The 19,833-nt window shown below is 38.0% G+C and overlaps 3 protein-coding genes across 3 annotated transcripts; 2 read left to right on the top strand and 1 right to left on the bottom strand.

The window, feature by feature from the left end:
* The first annotated feature begins 74 nt into the window (after nucleotides 1-74).
* On the top strand, nucleotides 75-8,723 carry LOC149425542 (uncharacterized). Its single transcript, XM_089650791.1, has 3 exons — nucleotides 75-322; nucleotides 3,341-3,474; nucleotides 5,801-8,723. The coding sequence occupies exons 1-3, from the start codon at nucleotides 164-166 to the stop codon at nucleotides 6,960-6,962; spliced, it is 1,455 nt and encodes a 484-aa protein (XP_089506917.1). The 5' UTR covers nucleotides 75-163; the 3' UTR covers nucleotides 6,963-8,723.
* A 2,011-nt stretch (nucleotides 8,724-10,734) lies between these two features.
* On the top strand, nucleotides 10,735-12,117 carry LOC149425541 (uncharacterized). Its single transcript, XM_089650790.1, has one exon. The coding sequence runs from the start codon at nucleotides 10,735-10,737 to the stop codon at nucleotides 12,115-12,117; it is 1,383 nt and encodes a 460-aa protein (XP_089506916.1).
* A 4,302-nt stretch (nucleotides 12,118-16,419) lies between these two features.
* Nucleotides 16,420-19,071, bottom strand: LOC149425540 (uncharacterized). Its single transcript, XM_089650725.1, has 3 exons — nucleotides 18,760-19,071; nucleotides 18,272-18,422; nucleotides 16,420-17,579 (listed from the first exon to the last, which is right to left on the bottom strand). Exons 1-3 carry the CDS (start codon nucleotides 18,934-18,936, stop codon nucleotides 16,585-16,587), a joined length of 1,323 nt encoding a protein of 440 aa, XP_089506851.1. The 5' UTR covers nucleotides 18,937-19,071; the 3' UTR covers nucleotides 16,420-16,584.
* Between the last annotated feature and the right edge of the window lie 762 nt (nucleotides 19,072-19,833).

The following is a 19,833-nucleotide window of genomic DNA, read 5'->3' as shown; positions in this document are numbered from 1 at the left end:
GCCCATCACTAACATCTATGGAACGGATAAACAATGTTGTCTATTGTTTAATGTTTTTGTACGTCAAATGTTAATTCAGGAGTAAAAATATTATGGGTAAATCATAGGTATATTATTCTACAAAAAGTACGAGCTTTACAATTGAATTCTGGATACATTCAAAATGTGCGATTATTATTTAATAAAATTCGAATCTGCATCAAGTCGCATGTGCCAATGCTGTTTGTCGGAGGATAATCTGAAGAGCATGATGGATAATTTTATTTTTGAAGGCAATGTAGAAGTTTATTCGGAGATGATTAAACAATGTTTCGCTATAAAGGTAAGACTAATCAATTATTACTGGTAAAACTTTATAAGTCCCCCACATTCCCTTTTTAATGAATCGCGGAAAACCAGTGGAAACTATTTACAATTTATTAAATAAAACACTTTGTTTAAAAACCATTAGTTCAGGGTTCAAAATTTAACCAATCGATTAGTTAACTTTTGAACCCAGGAGATGCTTGTTTCAAGCGAAACCCTTCGGTCTTAATAAATTTTACAATAATTCGTTTACAAAGTGCTTTATTTTTACTTAATAATATGTCAAACCACAAAGTGACTCCTTTTTACCAAAATATTTACACAATTTTATTTAGCATTCAAAGGGAATCACGTAAAAGATAGGTTCCGAAAATAATACCACACAGAAAATAATTGTTTATCGTAACCCATTTAATTACCTAACCTTTTTATTTGACAGTCCATCAAAATGTATCATTGGTGAAAATTTCAAACTGGTGTTTATGTATTTACGTACAGCGAATAATGGCTACATGAGTAATTATATCCCTCACTGCAGTACTTTTTATAATTGAGTTATATATAAATTGAGTCTACATTCCTTGCAATAACTAAGTGAAATATTGTTCCCGTGCGGAAAGTAGGAAGGGGGTGTGGCGGCTGTCAATGTAGACCTCGAACGAACTCAACGAACGAGTCGAAGTTGATCGGCAGACGCGCGCCGCTGAGCAAATTCTCCACGAGTTTTTAACATTAATAAGTCAATTTACTCGACAACTGATTATGGTAAAATCCTTCTTACCGATGCCTTACCTATATTTTCCATTATGATTTGTACAATGTCTCAGCGTACAAGTCGGCATTTTAATGTTATCGCCGGAGACCTGTGCCGGGCGAGCGCTTGTAACCAACAAATGCCCGTGGTATCTCACAGTGGACAATGATCTGATATGCGTGGCCCATACTTCGAACGCCAAAGCTGACTCTATCTATATACCTCATTGCTTTTAATAGGCCCAGATTATGGAAACTACACTTTTTTTGTATGGAGTGAAACTATCTACAGTTTCGTTCCAGTCTAAATATGCATAAATGACTTAATTGACCCAAACTAAGAACCTAATAACCTATTTTCAATTCAATTCAGTTTATTCATTTTAAAAACATTACAAATTTTAATGCATTTTTAAAATACATTTGGTTATAATTTTTTTTTAAATAATATAACAGTGGGTATATCAACTATACTTATAATAGAGCTTGCCTTTTAAAGGCAGCTTTGTAACGGACGTAGTTGACCACATTATTTAATTTCATAAAATTTGTTTTACTTTTATAAAATGTGCCTACCCCACGCCACTGGCAAAATCACCACTCCCCGCCACTAGCCATTTTGTTCCCGGTCGCTTGAAAAACTTTGTCTACGAACGGCATCGATACCGGGTCGCCGGCTTACCTGCCGCGTGGATCGATGTCCAGCATTTTTTCTATGTAAAATTTACTAGGAAAAATCAATTTTTAAATATTGCAAATGTTTATATTTTACTTGTTCATCCCCTCGGCGGTAGTCAAATAAACACTATTTTCGATATACTACCGCTGAGGAGATATTAAAAAAGCTGTTTTTCACACATATGTACAACCAATTTTGAACAATATTTTTTACCTTTTTTGCGTGTACAAAAATCCAGGAACCTCGTAGCATAGTGAATCTTATCTCTTTCTGAGCGCTATGTTACGGGGGACCTGGGAAAAATACTAACTTAACATGTTTTACAAATTTGATCGCTTTGAGATCATATTTACACATTTATTTACAAACTTTTCTTATTTTTTGTCGTATCTTGGCAAACAAAAAATCTAGTTGTCAAGATACACATTGTTGTATTGTGGTGAACGAATATTATAACACGTTTGTATTTGATATGTTATTTATTAAACCAGCCCAGCTGGCGATCTGTTGACAAGTGGTGACAGCTAGGGTTTGTGTAGCACAGACAATATATTAGGAAATGGCCATAGATAACATTATACTGATAACACCAACACACATTCTCATAACTACTATGCATTTAAACTATGTAATTGTCATTCATGTAAGCGTTCAAAATCTTTTCTAACTCGCAAATTTAAGCGACTACTTTCACCAGTGCTGCCGACAAAATGAATATGCAACATTTTGCCGGGGCCTATAAACTCATTGTTGGCGCGGGTACAATCCCCCACCACTTTTGGGCTCCCAGCCCAATGTCGGGCGCGAGTCAGGCTAATCAAATAAAAGCAGCCACATAATTGAAAATAAATTAGTTCATCTTTACCACCGAAACCAAGCGTTTTATTATCTACAAGTGACTCCTGCCCAACATCTGCCTCACCTCGCCAAGTCTTCTGCTCCAAGATCTTCTGGTGTTACCTCTTCAAGACCAGCCGGCCCTCCTCTGGAAAACCGTCAACACCAGAAGCGAGCAGAGACGACAGCACACCCAGTGCCCACTATTCACCAAGCCTGGGTGCGGGAGGCAGATTTCATCAAATATACTACTATCATCATCATCATCGGCCGTAAAGGAGCATTCTCATCGGTTGAAGACACGGTTTGGACCCGGCGCCTAAATCTACAGTCTTGTGCGGACTCCCGTCCAGTACAAGCTTCATTGATGCTAAAAATGTCGATATCTGAATTGATAAAATAAAATTAATTCATGGATAAAATTTTGTGCATATAAATAGTTGTTAGTTGAAATAAAGCGTAATTTCCATAATCTGTGCGTAAAAGTGTGGCAGGAAGGGAAATAATTATCACCAAAAGCAACCGAACAACTCATCACAGTGACAAATCAGCACATTTTTGAAAAGTGATGACAATAGGTAAAACTGGTTACGTTGATTTATCACCGTGTTGAGTTGTTATGAAACCCTTGCCAAAACCCATCTCTACTGACTGAAACAAGCTAACAACAGCTGCAGCAAAACAAGCCTATATAATATTATGTGCTGGTAATTGTTATAATTATATTACCTATATTAAATTATTTTCAACGTATTATTGTTCCAGATTCCGGATGGTGAACATACTGGTTACTTTATATGCGACCTTTGCATACTAAGATTGAGAGACAGCTGCAACTTTCGAAAGCAAGTTGACAGAGTTCAATCTAAATTTAAAAAGAAACTGGAGGAAAATTCCAGGTTTGTTGTTTTCAGGCATTCTCTTAAATATAAAGGTATGAAAGCAATTAATATCGTACCCTCTATAGTAATTAATCGCTACAGAAAGAAGATTTTTAATGGTAGAGGCGGTTATGGATACCATAAATGGAAACCATTTATTGGATAACCAACAGCTCTGCCATAAGTCGTCCCAAGTTGTTCGCTTCGTTTGGTAACTTAGCAAGAGTGCCCGGGTACATGGGGTGAGGTTTTTCTTGATGTCTTATATTATCTAATCACAGATAAACTTAACAGCTGAATTCATAAATTAATTGGTTCACTCGGCTGTACAGGGGTTTATGGTGATATCCTCAAGAGTGAGACTCTGATCTCATTGTTGGATATCCGTTTATTTGAAGAAAAAATATTTAATCAGAGCAATACCTCTTTGTGTCTCTAAGGAGTTTTTGTTTTTGAATCTTTATTTAGATGTACGCAAATTTTTTCATACATCTAGTAGGAAAATATAAAAAATACAAAAAATAACAATTACATTTTAAGAGAAAAAGATAAATACACAAAGTTATATTATATAAGATATCTAGGTGACTAAAATAATATTGGTGAGTATGTTCAACAATCAAAAATTATTTTTTACGTATGAAGCACATGTCCTACGAAAAGTGCTAAGGCTTGTGGCTTCCTTTATGACATTTGGTAGGTTATTATAAAGTTTTTTCCCTTTATAAAATGCGCTGTTTTGTGTGCATGAAAGTTTAGTTTTGGGAAGCCTAAAATCTCTGCGTCTTCTCGTAGGATAATTGTGAACATTTTCATGGTAGATAACATTTCTTTGCAGATAATTTGGGAGCATATTATTTTGAAGCTTATACATCATTGTTAACGTATTATAAATTATATGTTGTTTGGTTATCATCATATTTAAATTTTGTAACATAATTTTAACTCTAGTAAAAATGTTGCATTTTAAAATCATCCTCATCCCCCTATTTTGTATAACCTGTAGTTTATTATTTTGGGCTTCGTTACATAAGAATAAAACACTAGAACAATAATTTAAATGCGGAGTAACAATAGAATTGTAAACAAGGCGCATTGTCTTTAGATCCAAGTTATTTCTGATCCTTTTTAGGAATCCAACTTTTTTAGCAATTTTCTTTGTTATGTATTCTAAGTGTTAATCAAAGGAGTGGTAATTGGTCATGCCCAAGATATAAATAGATGGATATAGCCAGAGGTGATGTCGGTAGAGACGTAAAAATATTATTTTTTTGTGGACTCTTTCGATGCACAAAACGTACGTTAGTTCGTGTGGGGCTCAAATAGCTAGCTTATTTAGGAGAATGTCGATGTTAAACTTGTCGAAAGCTTTTATAAGCAACATCAAGTTTGAGTTTTTAGAATTTTTGGAAGAGTTTCAGTATTATAGAACCCAACAAACTTAAAACACAAAGGCAAACAATATGTACAAGACGCTTGAGTTATGTAGCAAAAAAAGCAGGTTTCATTAATGGCCACCGTGACAATGAAAGGAAGATTAATGGGTCCTTAAAATCTGGTGCTGGATCTGTTTACAAACTGTTATGGTTCAGGTTTGATTTAATGGACGCATTCTTTGGTGATGTGTTAATCTTTATCGTCGCCACAGCTTAGTAAATTTTTTTTGTATGGTGTAAAAATTATAGTAGCTAATAGCATAAAAACAAAGAGCAGCAGTAGCCGATAACACTCCATTATTATTAATATCGAAAGAAGGGTAAATGCATGAGACTCCGTTGATTGAGGACTGAACGTGGTTAACAGTAGTAAAAGAATTGTTTAAAGAACTGAAGCTAGCAGTCCACAATGGTGTGCTGATACCAATCCTGATGTGTGGCAATGAGCCACGGAACTTCCAGAGGAAGGATGAAAGTAGACTCTGAGGGGTAAGTGTGGTAAAAGTTGGTATGACTGTTTGATTGTGTTAAAAATGTTAGCATTGTACACTCAACCTTTTCAACAACAAGGCTGATGTAAGGGTCAAGATTCAGTAAAGGCTGTTTAGATATTTTGGGCATGTACTGCAGATGATCAAAAAAATAATGTTAGGAGAATATATGTTATGATGCGGAAGATAATGATAGAAGAATTCAGCGATGCCTGAGGAAGATGCTGTATGATCAAGTTAATTGAGTTGGGTTATGTCAAGAATCAGAATAACATAGAGTATGCATGAGATAATATAGGAATCTATAAATAGTGAATATAGAAATAGTGAAGAAGCAAGAAGTCTGTGCCCAGACAGAGTTATGTGGCGTCCGCTGTCATCCTGTTAATAACGGAGAGTATGTATGAGACAATATAGGAATGTGAAGAAGCAAGGAGTGTGTGCCCATACAGAGTTATGTGGCTTTCTCTGTCATCTGTCAATAATGTCACTTTGCTTCATTTCAGATCTGCTGGAAAATGATATAAAGGAAAACATTGTTAAACAAGAATACTCTTCTGAAGATGAATTTCGCTTTTGCATGGAGATAAAACCCCCGGAGAAAGAAGAGTCTAAATATGTATTAAAAAAAGCAACAATCAAACAAAATTTGTTACCTAAAAATAGAAAAGAAAGAATAAGAAAAATTATAAAGCCTCGTATTCTTACCAAGGAGGATGATGGACCTTCTAATGAAGACAATTCTATTGATAATGTAATAATAAAAACTAAGAGTGGAGTCCGACCTACTGGAAGAAAAATGTCAAAAGAAGAATTCCGAGAATTTAGACGTCGCTATGAAAACAAGCGTTATGCCGAGTCCATTCCTTACAAAATAGACAAGACGGATGTCTCTTGTAAAATTTGTAATGAGACTTTTACGGCTAACATAAATCTCGTTAAACATATGCCGCAACATTTCCCAAATTTAGTTTGTCACATTTGTGGAAAGTTTGCACTCAATGCCACACTATTAACTAACCACCTGCGCTCACATAATACCGCGAAGGAGGCCTGTCGTATATGCAATAAAGTCATGAAGAAGACCAGCATCCTCCGACATGTTCAGAAGCACACTGGAGATAACTTCATCTATCCTTGTCAGAATTGCCCTGAGAAATTCTCATCATATACCACGCGCATCAACCACATGGCCAATGTGCATCAAGTGGAAGTTCTAAAGTATAAATGCAAAGTTTGCCCAAAAGCTTTCCGAATTTCTGGGTATCTGTCGGCCCATATGAGGGAGTTCCATTTGCAAGAGAGGAAACAAGCTTGCCCCGAATGTGGAAAATTATTTTTTAGTAGATATAAAATGCAACTGCACATGGTCGTGCATACAAAAGAAAAAATGTTCCAATGTTCTCTCTGCTTAAAGAGCTACGGACGAAAGTCCACCCTCAGCCTGCATATGAAAATTCATAATAATGAGAAAGAGTTTAAGTGCACCGTATGCGAAAGGACCTTTACACAAAAGTGCACACTCAAAGGTCATATGAAAATACATGAAAAGTCAAACCCCGAACAGTCGGATCTTTAACTTAGTTTTTTATGTAATTTTGTATCAGTTCTCTTGTACGTAGGTAAATTAAAGAATTAGAAATTCAAGTATCAACCCTTACAAAATTAAAAAAAGATATACAATAAAAAAATCACTTAAATGCATCATATGTATTAGTCCCAAGTACTAGTACAAGTCTGGAGTGCTATTGATTGAAAAATACTTTTTTTTATTGACGTCTGAAGGAACGGAAAGATCTGTTATTGGGGAAAAGTCGAAAATGTTGTCCTGACTGAGGAGTTATTAAAATCATATTCTATGTTTAACCGCTTCTGTGCCAAGAGCGAGTTTACTCGCATTCTTGGCCGTGCCCAGCAGGCCAGCCATAGAAAAATAGCGAGTTTACTCGCTCTTCTTTCAGCCTCTGTATCATACATATGTCCAGTTTTTTAAAAAAATATATTTATCTAAGTGAAGGGAAGCAAAAACGTCAAATATTGAATAAATTTGGTAAGTCATTTAAATATCCTTTCAAGGTGTAATGTTTTTAATTTATAAAAATAAGATTTAAAAATGATTTATTTTGATTAAAAATTCACGGCCTGCTGTGCACATCTACACTTCTACCTACTGGCATTAAAAAGGTTAAAAAGTTGCAGACAACAACCTTACTAAAGAAAAACCACTTCACATTCGTTAAACGGTGTTTTTGTTACACATTGTAGACTGTTAAGTTGGAATTATTACCAATAACAACATTGTAATTTTCTATGCACATTGCAATTTTTTACGCACTTTGCAATTTTCTACGCTCATGCACGTCAGTTTCCCCGCGAATGATTGTGTTGTTATGTGTGATTAAAAGAAGAAACAAAAACTGTTATGCAGTGATCTCATTAAATATAAGCACTGCTAAAATATTTATTCTACAGATTTATATTTTGATAGAGGCATATTAAAAACATCAGCTAACATTGCTATGAGTTACTAGTGGTGTATAATCTATTTACATATAACAGAATTGTAGCCTGAAACCGTACTGTTACAATAATACATTATGGGGAACCTTGATCTAATGGTTGGAACATGAAAATGAATCAACATTAATATATTAGGGCTATTCAACTGATAATTTACAATTTTTGAAGTTCAAAATTTCATCAAAACCGAAATAAAACTATAGATTTGTATAAAAATCAAATCCACGCCATCCTCCCGCCATAAACACGCTCCTTTATATAGTCATAAATATCTATATTGTATTTATATCAAATTGGTTCATGACGTAAAACTAGGTTCAATAAATCAAACTATAAATAAAAAATGTTTATTTCTTAAAAATCTTAAATCTTTATACATAAATCGTTTTGACACAACGTTGCATTTGAATATGCGTGTGTTTTTATTACCTATATTGAATAGACGTCACCTGTGGCAGGTAAAAACTTTTGTTTTTAAAACAGCGCCATCTGTTAGACGTAAAAGCAACACACAGTATTTTTTTCTCGCACAGACAGACTGAGCCACAGCAATGCGTGGCGGGGTATGGCTATGTTTATCCAATACACTGTCTAGGTTACTTACTCATTGGCTTTAAACCGCAGTAAGTAGTTTATACTTTTCCGTATTAATATTTTGAAGAATGATATTAATTAAATAATATGGTATATGTATACAAACAATCGTTCGAGTGGCTAAAAAATAAATTAACTTTTATTAAATATGTTCCCAGCCCCAAAAAATAGTACACTCACGATTTTTAACACTTTATTGTACTGAATGATGGTAGTAGAAAAGGAACATTATGTGTGTCGTTGCTTATCCAGAATATATAATGTGAGATATCGCGCTTATTTCTCGCCAGCGCCGTCGCATCTGCTGCCGTAATCTTGAATTTCCCGCCTTTCTTTTTGTAACACCCTTCAGTTGTCTATTGTCACCTTAGCAGTTGGCGTCCTGAGACGCCATCTTGATTCAATTTTGGCGTTTTTTCACCCACGCCGGTCGTGTAATTTTCGTTTGGGATTGTTTTAACGAAAAGAATATCTGTTGCTACCCGCAAATTGTCGTAATTTTTTATGAAAATTAGTGCTAAGTGATAGTGCGAACATTTTTGACAGTTATTAGCGTCTTCATTTTGTGCACGGGGTTAAAATGGCCTCAGACAAGGACCATGTAGAAGATGACGTAACCTCTAAACGACGTGATCGAAAGAGGCGACGCCGTTCAATATCAACAAGTTCGTCGAGCTCGCAATCTAGCGGTTCGGCGTCGCAAAATAGTAGGCGACGCAGGCGCACAAAGAGACGTAAGCGGAATGACAGACATCTGCTCAAAAGATTAGCATGTCAAGTCAAGACCCTGCAAGATTTTGTCATGGACAGGTCAACGCAGGAAGCCACTGTCAGCACGCCAAGTATAGTGGCACCCTCGCATGCATCTGGGAGCGTTTGCTCGTTGTCGCCTGAAAGGCAGTATCAGATGCCGGGTCCCTCTACTGTTCTGAAGGAGTCTGCAGCGCCAAAACCTTCTGCAACACATCTGGGTTTGGTGGAGAATCTCCAACGCTTCAACTCGAGCGAGTGGGCCAATGTCCGCTACGCATCCGCTTTAAAAGAATATGTGGCTGATCCAGGCTTCAAGGAGCTGGAGGTGAACTGCGAGGTGCTGGCATTTGACTCCGCCTCACCAATATTTCCGGCTATGGAAAAGATGCTGGCTGCGGTAACGCATGCCTCATTGAAGCAGAGAGAGTGCCTTCAACAGGCTCTCCAAAAACTCATTAAATGGGGAAGCAGTTCAGAAAGTTCTCTGTCAGGCGAGGCTTTAGAGGAACAACTGGACAGCCTGTTAGGAGAGGACTCCGAGTTTATAAAATGCTCTGACGATATCTTGCAGATAACCTGCGGAAAGCGAGCTGAAATCATTCAGCACAGAAGGGATAAGATTTTGAGCAGCTGTAAGACTGGAGTGGAACGGAAGCTATTCAGCAGAATTCCTCCTTCTTCCACTCATCTTTTTGGGGAAGAAGCACTGTCCGCACAGTTGCAGAAACTGGGTGGTATAACAAAGTGCTTTAGTCAAGTGCGCCTACCTCAGGGTAGCCACTCGGCGCACAACCGCCCTTCAACATCTAAGGAGGTTGTTGCCTTTCCCCCCAAGCAGACATCAAAGGAAAAGATGGCATTTCCCTCGTTTCCCCGGCGGGCAGACCACGGGCGAGACCCCCAGTATTCCTCCCGAGCGAGGGGTAGGGGTAGGGAACAGAAGCGTGGCGCGAGGGGGCAGACCTCTCGTGGCCGCTTCAACAGATGACTATCAACCATTTCGGGCCGGTCAACTACAGGATTATTGGATAGAATGGCGGACCCTAGATGCCCCAGAGACCATCTTACGTATGATAAGGGGATACCGCATACCATTCATCCGAAAGCCCTTGTTGATAAGTCCAAGCCAAGCTCTCGCAAGGAGATTCAAAACAAAAGTAACCCCGGAAATGACACTCGAAATAAGAAAGATGATGAGAGATGGTACATTGGAAAGAGCTGGCGACAATGCCTCCTTCCTATCAACACTTTTTCTGGTTCAAAAGAGCGACGGCTCAAGAAGACCAATCTTCAATTTAAAAGCTCTCAATTTAGATGTAGCTTGGAAAAAGTTTTCTCTGATATCTCACCACAAGGTCCCACACTTTCTTCAAGCCAATGATTGGATGACAAAAATAGACCTCTCACAGGCCTACTTCCACATACCGGTCGCAAAAGCTCACCGTTGCTTTCTGAGATTGTATTACGGAGGCCTTCACTTACAGATGACATGCCTGCCTCAAGGCCTGAGCAGTGCACCACAGGCCTTTGCAGCCATCACAAATTGGATTGCAGAAATCCTGCGGAGACGGGGTATCAGGATCATTGTGTACCTAGACGACTTTCTCCTGGCTCATCAGACCAGAGAGGTCCTCCTCAGTCAAACACGAGAAGCTCTTCAATTATTGGAGCGGTTAGGTTGGTTGGTAAATTTCCAAAAGTGTGTCCGTCAGCCAGCACAGTCAGTGGAATATCTAGGAATTGTTTGGAACCCCCATCTGAATCAGAAGACCTTAACCGAATACAGACGACAAGGTCTTTGGAACTCACTTCAGAGCCTCGTGACAAAGGGAAGATGGACTCTGAAAGAAGCTCAGAGTATTTTAGGAAAGTTGAATTTTGCTACCTTTGTGGTCCCCAGAGGTCGACTCCATACTCGACTGATACAATTACAGTTGCAGTTAATGCTGAAGCTGACCCCTCAGCAGAAATCTCCGATAAAGAAGGAAGTCTTGTCGGAAATGAAATGGTGGATGAACAACTTAGATCATGTTTCAACTCTTCATGTTCCCAGCCCAACACATTTTCTGACCACAGATGCGGCGGATCACGGCTGGGGAGCCCTGATCGACGATGTACCTCTGTCGGGTTGTTGGACAGACAGTCAGAGGGGGGGACATTGCAACATGAAGGAGATGACAGCAATCTTAAATGCCTTAACATCTCTGACTCAGAATTTGAGAAGTTCTTCGTTACTCATTCAATCAGACAACAGGACAGTTGTAGCCTACTTGAGGAACGAAGGAGGCACCAAGTCAATGGGTCTCCTTCATCTGACATTTCAGATTCTCGCGCTTTTGGACAAGCACAGAATCTCTTTACAAGTGCAGTATTTGCCGGGACGCTACAATGGCCTCACGGATCATCTATCCCGAGGGATGACGTTACCAGAATGGCACCTCCTACCCCCAGCGGTAGGAGCTGTCTTTCACAAGTGGGGCAGTCCAGTAGTGGATCTATTCGCTTCTTCGAGGGCTCACGTCGTGGATCAGTATGTCTCGATAGATCCCCACGACAAGAGAGCGATGTTTCACAATGCGTTCAGCAGGAGTTGGCATTTCCCCTTGGCATGGATCTTTCCTCCCCCCTGCTTAATGCCACGAGTGCTGGCACACCTGAACAAGTCGTCAGGGGTGTATCTGGTTGTAGCCCCAGATTGGCCAAAAGTGTTTTGGTTACCAGACCTAAAGAAAAGAGCCCTAGACCAACCTCACATAATACCCATGTTGGTCGACAACTTGATAGACTTATCGACAGGACTTCATCCTCAACAGGTCCAGAAGCTCCAACTACAGGTGTGGAAGATTGGGGGTGGAGTGAAGCATTGAACGATTGGTCACAGCAAGAGAAAGCTCTATTGAATGCGGGTTGGCGCAAATCTACGCTTTCAACTTATCACATGGCATGGAAGAGCTGGAAGGAATGGTGCTCCATTAACAATACCTGTCCTAATAACCCTTCGGGATCTCAGCTGGCACGGTTTTTAGCATACCTAAGAGTGAAAAAAGGCTTGGCTCCCAGTACCATAGCGCTTCACAAGTCTGAGGACTAGTAATCATCCCTTGGTCAAGCGAGTGATGAGAGGTATAAGGAATTCTGTAAATGAGAAGCCTAGAGCATTTACTTGGGATCCAGGACTCTTGGTGTCTTGGCTTTGTAAAAATCCTCCAAAGGACCTGACTCTTTTCGAAGCATCTCGTAGATGTGCTGTTATTTTACTACTGGCGTCAGGAAGACGAGTACATGATCTGACCTTGCTACATACATCTCCTGATAATCTTGTTGACAATGATGATCACATTATATTATGGCCAATTTTTGGTTCTAAGACGGACACCTCTACACATAGACAGTCTGGTTGGAAGCTTTGCAAAGCAGAGGATCGTAATATAGATCCTATATTTTGGTTGAGAAAACTTATGTTCTTGAGTGAGAACAGGAGACATGAAGCTGGTGTTGAATGTCTGTTTATTTCCACACTGGGGCCTGCAAGACCAGCCCCAAGAACTGTTATTGGTGGATGGATTAAAACTATTTTGAAGGACGCTGGGATTGACGCCTCCCCTGGGAGTTTGAGATCAGCAGTAGCCTCAAGGAGTTGGCTGGAAGACTGCCCTATAGACACCATTTTGGAAAGAGGAAACTGGCGTTCAGAAAACACTTTCAAGAAATATTACAAAAAGCAAATCAGAGTTCTCAATGTTGAGGTGCTGAATCCCCCCATTCACTCTCAGTCTTTGACTAAGTTATTTCAAGCAATACAGTAATAGTCACAATTTTGGCTTTAGAATTGTCACCAAGCGATAACAAACACTTCTCACATTATATATTCTGGATAAGCAACGACACACATAATGATGGAGTTTTACCTACCATTAAAACTCTTATTATGTTGTCTTGCTTATCCAGAATATACTTAAGCTCTGCTTGGTGAGTCCAAATTGAATCAAGATGGCGTCTCAGGACGCCAACTGCTAAGGTGACAATAGACAACTGAAGGGTGTTACAAAAAGAAAGGCGGGAAATTCAAGATTACGGCAGCAGATGCGACGGCGCTGGCGAGAAATAAGCGCGATATCTCACATTATATATTCTGGATAAGCAAGACAACATAATAAGAGTTTTAATGGTAGGTAAAACTCCATCATTATAATTGAGAGGATTATTGCCATCAATGAAAAGATCTGGTGGGGGAGTTCGTTTTGCCGATGATTCTGTAGAACTAAAAATTATCAAAGAATTTGTACAATGTTAATTGTTTCTGTTTGTAGTCTGTCACTTTATAGTTGAACTAGCTGACGTGTACAGGACGTTGCTGGAGGTTATCCTTAGGCGATGGACATATTCCGTTGTGGACTTTTCTGTAGGCCTTTTAAAGATATACAATTCCGTAGTGCATTATTTTGATGTATCTCATTTAGCCAGCGTTAGCAATGTAAGGGCCCGTTCCCACTTCCGTTTTAAAAACGGAGGCGGGTTCCGTTTTAAAATCGGATGCCCTAGCGGCTGTAGTGGATGTATGGAGCTGTTCACACTTGTCCGACACGATTTTAAAACGCTCATAGTTTTGTATGGAGCTGTTCACACTTGCCGCCTAGTTGTTCCAGCAGAGTCCCCGCCATACCCCGTCCCCTCCCCACCCGCTCCCAGTTGCAAGGAAGCAGGCACGCTGCATGGTTGTATTTGGTTATTATGTTATTAAATAAATTAAAACTATAATAATGGATAAGGAAATAAATCCCGAAAATTTAATACCATTGGTCAGAGAAAGAGTTGTGCTGTAGGATAAAACGACAGAAGGGTATACTCGTAAAAATAATTCATTAAAATTATTGGCTTGGCGAGAAGTTTGCTGTTTATTCATGCTGGATTTTGAGAAAATAGAAAAAAAACAAAGAAAAGATTTTGGTAAATTATCAACTTGTTACAAAATACATTTTTTTAAATTTAAATGAGATGCACGATGCACAGAAGAGCGTATTGGTTTAATAAACACAATAAAAAATATTTGAGTTGTTATTGTTTTCTCACCTTAAAATATCGATAGCCTTTCTTCAGGACAAATGCACTCTCTCAATTTTGTATTTTGATATGTTAAGCGCTCTGAAACTTGCTCCAGTAGATGGTTAAAGGAAGTGATCATAGACATATGAATATTAGTAGACCTGCCCTAAGTGATTAAAAGCGTATTATCCCCACTCCCCATACCGGTTCCATTGGAGCCGGCTGGACTCGCGTATGGCCTCAAGTGAAATTTGAAAACGTGACGTCATCATTCTTGTGCGAACTATGGTCGAGGCATCATCGGTTCATTTTACGAAATAACACGGCAAAATGTTGACTTGTGATATGAAAACTTGTAAAAATAGATGTGAAAAAGAGAATAAACCCAATTGTCGTATTACATTCCATAAGTAAGCATTATTTTACTTTATTTTAAGCTTATTCACACCGTATTATATGGATCAGTTTTAGAAACATATACTATCACATCACAATGTAGCGATTCTCAAGTGTGCTCATCGTTGTTTACTGGGGTAAGTAAATTATGAAACATTTGTAAAAGTGTCTTAACTAAATACTCTGAAACTAACTACGACTCTGCAAACAGAAGAAATTTACTTTGCCGAATTTGGACTTCGCAAATTAGTTCATAACGTGGCGAGTAATTTGCGCTCCCATGTAAAAATGTCTATTCATTCAAAAGCAGATTTTACTTTTAAGAACTAAATGGTGATATTATAATGCGAGATGCCTATTTACTGTCAGATTGATTTATTGACGAATCACAGTCAGCTTTACCCCCTTCGTTCTTCAACAGTTGATTTTACCCCTCGCCATTATCTTCTCGTCTATTAATTCCTATGTCTGTGGAAGTGATAGACATTCTAAAATAATTAAAGAACTTTAGTTCATCACTTCTCAACTCACCAATTAACACTTGGAAAGTTCCTACAGAAAATCTTTCAGCTATGATTGGGTGAACCCAAAATTTTCTTTTCACTTTTTTCCTTCTTTTTAATAAGTACCACATGACAACTTGAAGCTCTTGAGCTTCATTGTCATCCATTGCGCACGATCGTCTACTGAAGAATGAGCAAATAAAATGTTTGGGTTGAATTGACAATTTTTTTTTTCGTAGACTAGAATTTAAAACAGATCCGTTTTTAAAACGGAGGTGTGAATAGGGCCATAGGGCATCTGATTTTAAAACGGGACCCGTCTCCGATTTGAAAACGGAAATGGGAACGAGCCTTTAGCATATGAAAAAATATTTTAGGACTTTATAACAAAACATAGACTTTTCTCTACTTTCTATAAATATAAATTGAAAAATCAATATTAACATAAAACTTACATAAGAATCGTGGCTCTCTTATCAGGCACAAGAGCTCCTCTTTTCTGATAAGGTATACATACATAATTTTGCATACTGTTTTTATTTTGAAATCTTATATTATTTTGTAACAAATAAATAAACCTTCCGGAAGATATTCTTTAAATGATAATGAAAAAGCTATCAAAATCCTTTGCATAGTTTAGAAGAACGTTTAGTGCACAAACAGACAAACACGAACAGCGACTTTATTTTATACTATATAGAGATGCATTTATGTTTTAGATGACTTACTATATTTGGGGTGTTACTTTTCGACCAAACTCTGCATTTTGCTCCAATTGCACAGCATTTCCTTAGAGTCAGCGTTAGATATAGGGCTATTACTTGATCCTTTCTCACCGGACGAAATTTTCTCCATCGATTGTCTTCTTGATCATGAAGAAACTCCCACAGTTCTTCTGTTGGCCGGGCTACTAGTTACTAACTGTTGGGCGAGCCTTTGCAGTCCCGATACCAGGTGGTGGAAAATACTAACGAATATGGAAACATTTATGTCACTAAAAGGTTTCATTTGCTAATTAATATAACTACTTTATACATTAAAAAAGATGAAAATGACAATACACATTATAATATGCAAGTACAACATGGGATGAGTACAAACAATACAGTAAAATATCTTTTTTCATGATTTTGATGTACCACGGTTACCAAACTTTTGTAATTGTAATTTCCCCTCCCCTCCCCGAATCCAGGACTATGTGAAGTAAAAACAGAATTAAGTGTAATACATTATTTTAATGGTGAAACTGAATAATACATAGAATGTTTGTAATAATTCTTAAGCTTTGATTGCATAATGACAAAAAATTAATTCATAGTACATTAGGTTGAGAGATTTCCTATTATATATACAAGATTGTTTATTGACTATAATTATTTTATGTTTTAAAGATTAAGATTTCATATGCACCTTCATATGGCCCTGAAGAGTACATTTTTGTGTGAAAGCCTTGTTACAAATATAGCAAACGTGTGGCTTTATATTGCGGTGTATTTTCATATGTGTAATGAGCGTCTGTCTTCTGGCATAGAATTTGAAACATACTTCACATTGGTATTCTTTTTCTCCCGTGTGAGACACCATGTGCAGTTTTAACTTGCTTATAGAAAAGAAGGCACGGTCACAGAAAGTGCATGCATGCTTTTTTTCTTGGAAATGGTCTTGGCGAACGTGCTTCGAGAGATACCCCGATATTGGAAATGTTTTAGGGCACATTTGGCATTTATATTGGCGTCCCGCCAAATTGTGAACCTTTCTTAAATGAATGACGCGAGTGCTGTAGGAAACAAACTTCTCGCCACAGATGCGACACGCGTATATACAGTTTTCGCCGGTGTGCGAACGAATGTGCCTCAGTAAACTGTATTTCTTTAAAACTTTATGACAAATTTGACAAGAAACTTTCTCCTCGTCGTGGGTCATTTTGATATGCGCATCTAAACGCAGTTTGGACACATATAACTTTCCGCAAAGATCACAAATGTGGTTTGGAAAATGTTGAGCCATGTGACACACTAGAAGTTTATGGGTTGGGAATTCTTCCTGGCAGAGGTCACAAATAACCTGGGAAGGTTCCAGCTGGTAGGGGCGCCGGCTGGCACTCTTCTGACGGTTTAGCAACAGGCGTCTCTCTCTCTTTAGTTTGGCCAGTAATACTGCATCTTTTTCAGAAACCACTTTACGCTTTGATCTTACCGCTGGGACTCGGTTGGAAGGAGAGGAATTTTCACCTTTAATGCTTCTTTTCATCAGGGGAGACACTTTCGTTGTAACACGTGACTTGATGGCTTTGTTACTCTTCGTTGATATTGGCTTTTCATTTTCCTGATCATATGCTTCTTCATCAGAAAAATTTTCAATTTTAACTTCTGCTTTGATCGGGTCATCTAGAAAGAATTATTAGAATTAATTAAAACTTAAAGACATGACTTTCTCATGCAATATCTAATCATAGATTTATTGATGACGGTATTTTTTTAAAGGTTGCTGTAAAGGTACTCAAAATAAGACCAAAAATACAAATACTCGACAGAGTGTAGAAATCACCAAACACGCAACAAGATGGTGCCTTATTTACTCCTGAAGTGATTCACTCCATCAAGGACACACAAGATACGCAGCCATGTCTGTTTGAACCTAAAGAGCTGGTAAACAGGAAACACACAAATGTGACAAACGCTTCCTGCGATATGCTATTTCTTGTGCTATTCAATGTCTGACCTGGGAAGGTTTTATGAATAAAACAAAAGAGATAAGTGCACATAAACTACTTTTTAGTACATAGTTTGTCAATGGGTGCTTTTTACATTGACAAACTTATCATAATTACTAAGTTGGTTCAAGTTAGGCCACATTTAAAGAGTGGTACTAATTTCCGACAAAAACAACAATTTTGAATAAGCGGATAATCTGTTTTGTTTTTTCACTTCTTTGTAAGGGATAATTAGATAATCTTAAAAACATTTTTGGTTAACTTTAGTTATTCTTAAAAATGGCTTCTACGCAGGCATCTGTTATTTTTGTTTTAGTCTCAATTATACCTTTGAATTATTACATAATTTAAAAAAAAAATAATTACCAGAAAATTCTTCTTCATCGTCCTGAAATATTTTCAGTTGTTTTTGGACACTTTCGATTTGCTTTCGGAAAGTAAAGCTACTTTTCAACTTTGCTACACACATTTTGCAAATCAGATACAGTTGATCTTCTGAGCCTTCCCTCTCCAGTATCTGAAATTAAATTATTATAATGATTAGAGAAGCTAAAAACATTCTGAACAGCAATATTACCATTATGCCCATCGAATGTAGGTAATCAAATTAGTATTTGTGCTCTGCACGAGTCTTGACTTTGTAACTGCAGCTATTGTTGAATGGTGCGGACAGCAAGAACATGGAAGTTGGGGACTGAAGGCTTACTTTGGGATAGACTGCAGTACCACCCAGCCTTTCACAATACGATAGAATATTTAAATTAATTTTCGCTACACATGTTAAAGCATTTTAAAAATCAAAAGGCCCAAAGAAAAATGGACATTTTGCATTAGAAAACCAGTAAAAAGCTTACCTCAATAGAGTAACAGAAGCTTAACATGTCCGAGTATGTTTCTTCACAACCCCCAAAAACAAATACTTGCAACATACTCTTCAAGTTATTTTCCGACAAGAGACAACATTGACATATGCCGGAAAATGATTCGTATTTCTTCTCCTGCTTTGCCGGATTATCGACTAAATGCGTCATTTTGAAAACACAAGTGATTTAAATAGCGTGTAATATAATTTAATGCTTTGGGAAGCGTGGATAATTAAATGAACTTATAAACATAAGATTTCAGAAAGCGGATTTGAAGAAATAAATTTAAGCATGACATTTGGTATAAAATTATCTATGCAGTAAAGTTTCCATAGAGATATTATTGTTTGACCATAAACTATTACAATTCTCTATCCATAGAAATTACGTAAATTTTACTGTGGCAGTTAAACCCGTCATCCCACGGATCGGTAAGAAGTCCATATAAACCGAATGCTGCGAGAATGGGATGTCATTAAAAAAATTAAGAAGGTTTTGGCATTTTTCATACATCTTGACTCGCGACTTCAAATTGTTCTCGAATAGCTCTGTCCAGGGGTTAACCTGTGCAGAAAATTAAGTTCACTATAGTAAGGTATTGGTCTGCAGCCCAGTTCAGTATGAAACTTTTTTGCGCAGGGCCTTCAGGGACCCATGGGACGACGGGCTAAGCCGTCCTAGTGTTGCATCGCCTCTTTTGCGCACCTACACCGAAATGGATTTTGCAGCGACGTGACACAAGGAAGATTTTTTTAAAATTTGCTCTTGTGCGCCAGAGGTGTCATCTACTCATTTTACGCACTCAAACCGATTCCGAGTCCAGTTGAATGGACTAGATTTATTGAATTTTGATTCCTTTCGTTCCTCACTGAATCCAGTGGAATCAAAATCATTGTGTCTTCCCGCTGGACTCAACAAATCAGCTGGAACGAAACTCATTAAGTTCGTTTCGATGGATCCCCAGACCTGGTGGAAAGCCACAGAGTTGGGGAACGATAGGAGTCATAGGATTTACAAGAGTGAACGGACATATCAGATTTACTAACCTTAGACATGGAATCAGAA

The sequence above is a fragment of the Hesperophylax consimilis genome, chromosome 3, assembly GCF_061612785.1.
Source record: "Hesperophylax consimilis isolate HC1 chromosome 3, BYU_Hcon_1.0, whole genome shotgun sequence".
NCBI classification, from domain to species: domain Eukaryota; kingdom Metazoa; phylum Arthropoda; class Insecta; order Trichoptera; family Limnephilidae; genus Hesperophylax; species Hesperophylax consimilis.
The sequence above is the reverse complement of the archived record's forward strand: the minus strand, read 5'-3'. Positions and strand labels throughout refer to the sequence as shown.

Coding starts and splice junctions, on each gene's coding strand:
- LOC149425542 (XM_089650791.1), top strand. CDS start 164: ATGTGCGATTATTATTTAATAAAATTCGAATCTGCATCAAGTCGCATG. Junction 323..3,340: donor AACAATGTTTCGCTATAAAG/GTAAGACTAATC, acceptor TTATTGTTCCAG/ATTCCGGATGGTGAACATAC. Junction 3,475..5,800: donor AAACTGGAGGAAAATTCCAG/GTTTGTTGTTTT, acceptor GAGACAATATAG/GAATGTGAAGAAGCAAGGAG.
- LOC149425541 (XM_089650790.1), top strand. CDS start 10,735: ATGACATGCCTGCCTCAAGGCCTGAGCAGTGCACCACAGGCCTTTGCA.
- LOC149425540 (XM_089650725.1), bottom strand. CDS start 18,936: ATGACGCATTTAGTCGATAATCCGGCAAAGCAGGAGAAGAAATACGAA. Junction 18,423..18,759: donor GCTTCTGTTACTCTATTGAG/GTAAGCTTTTTA, acceptor ATTTAATTTCAG/ATACTGGAGAGGGAAGGCTC. Junction 17,580..18,271: donor CGATGAAGAAGAATTTTCTG/GTAATTATTTTT, acceptor AATTCTTTCTAG/ATGACCCGATCAAAGCAGAA.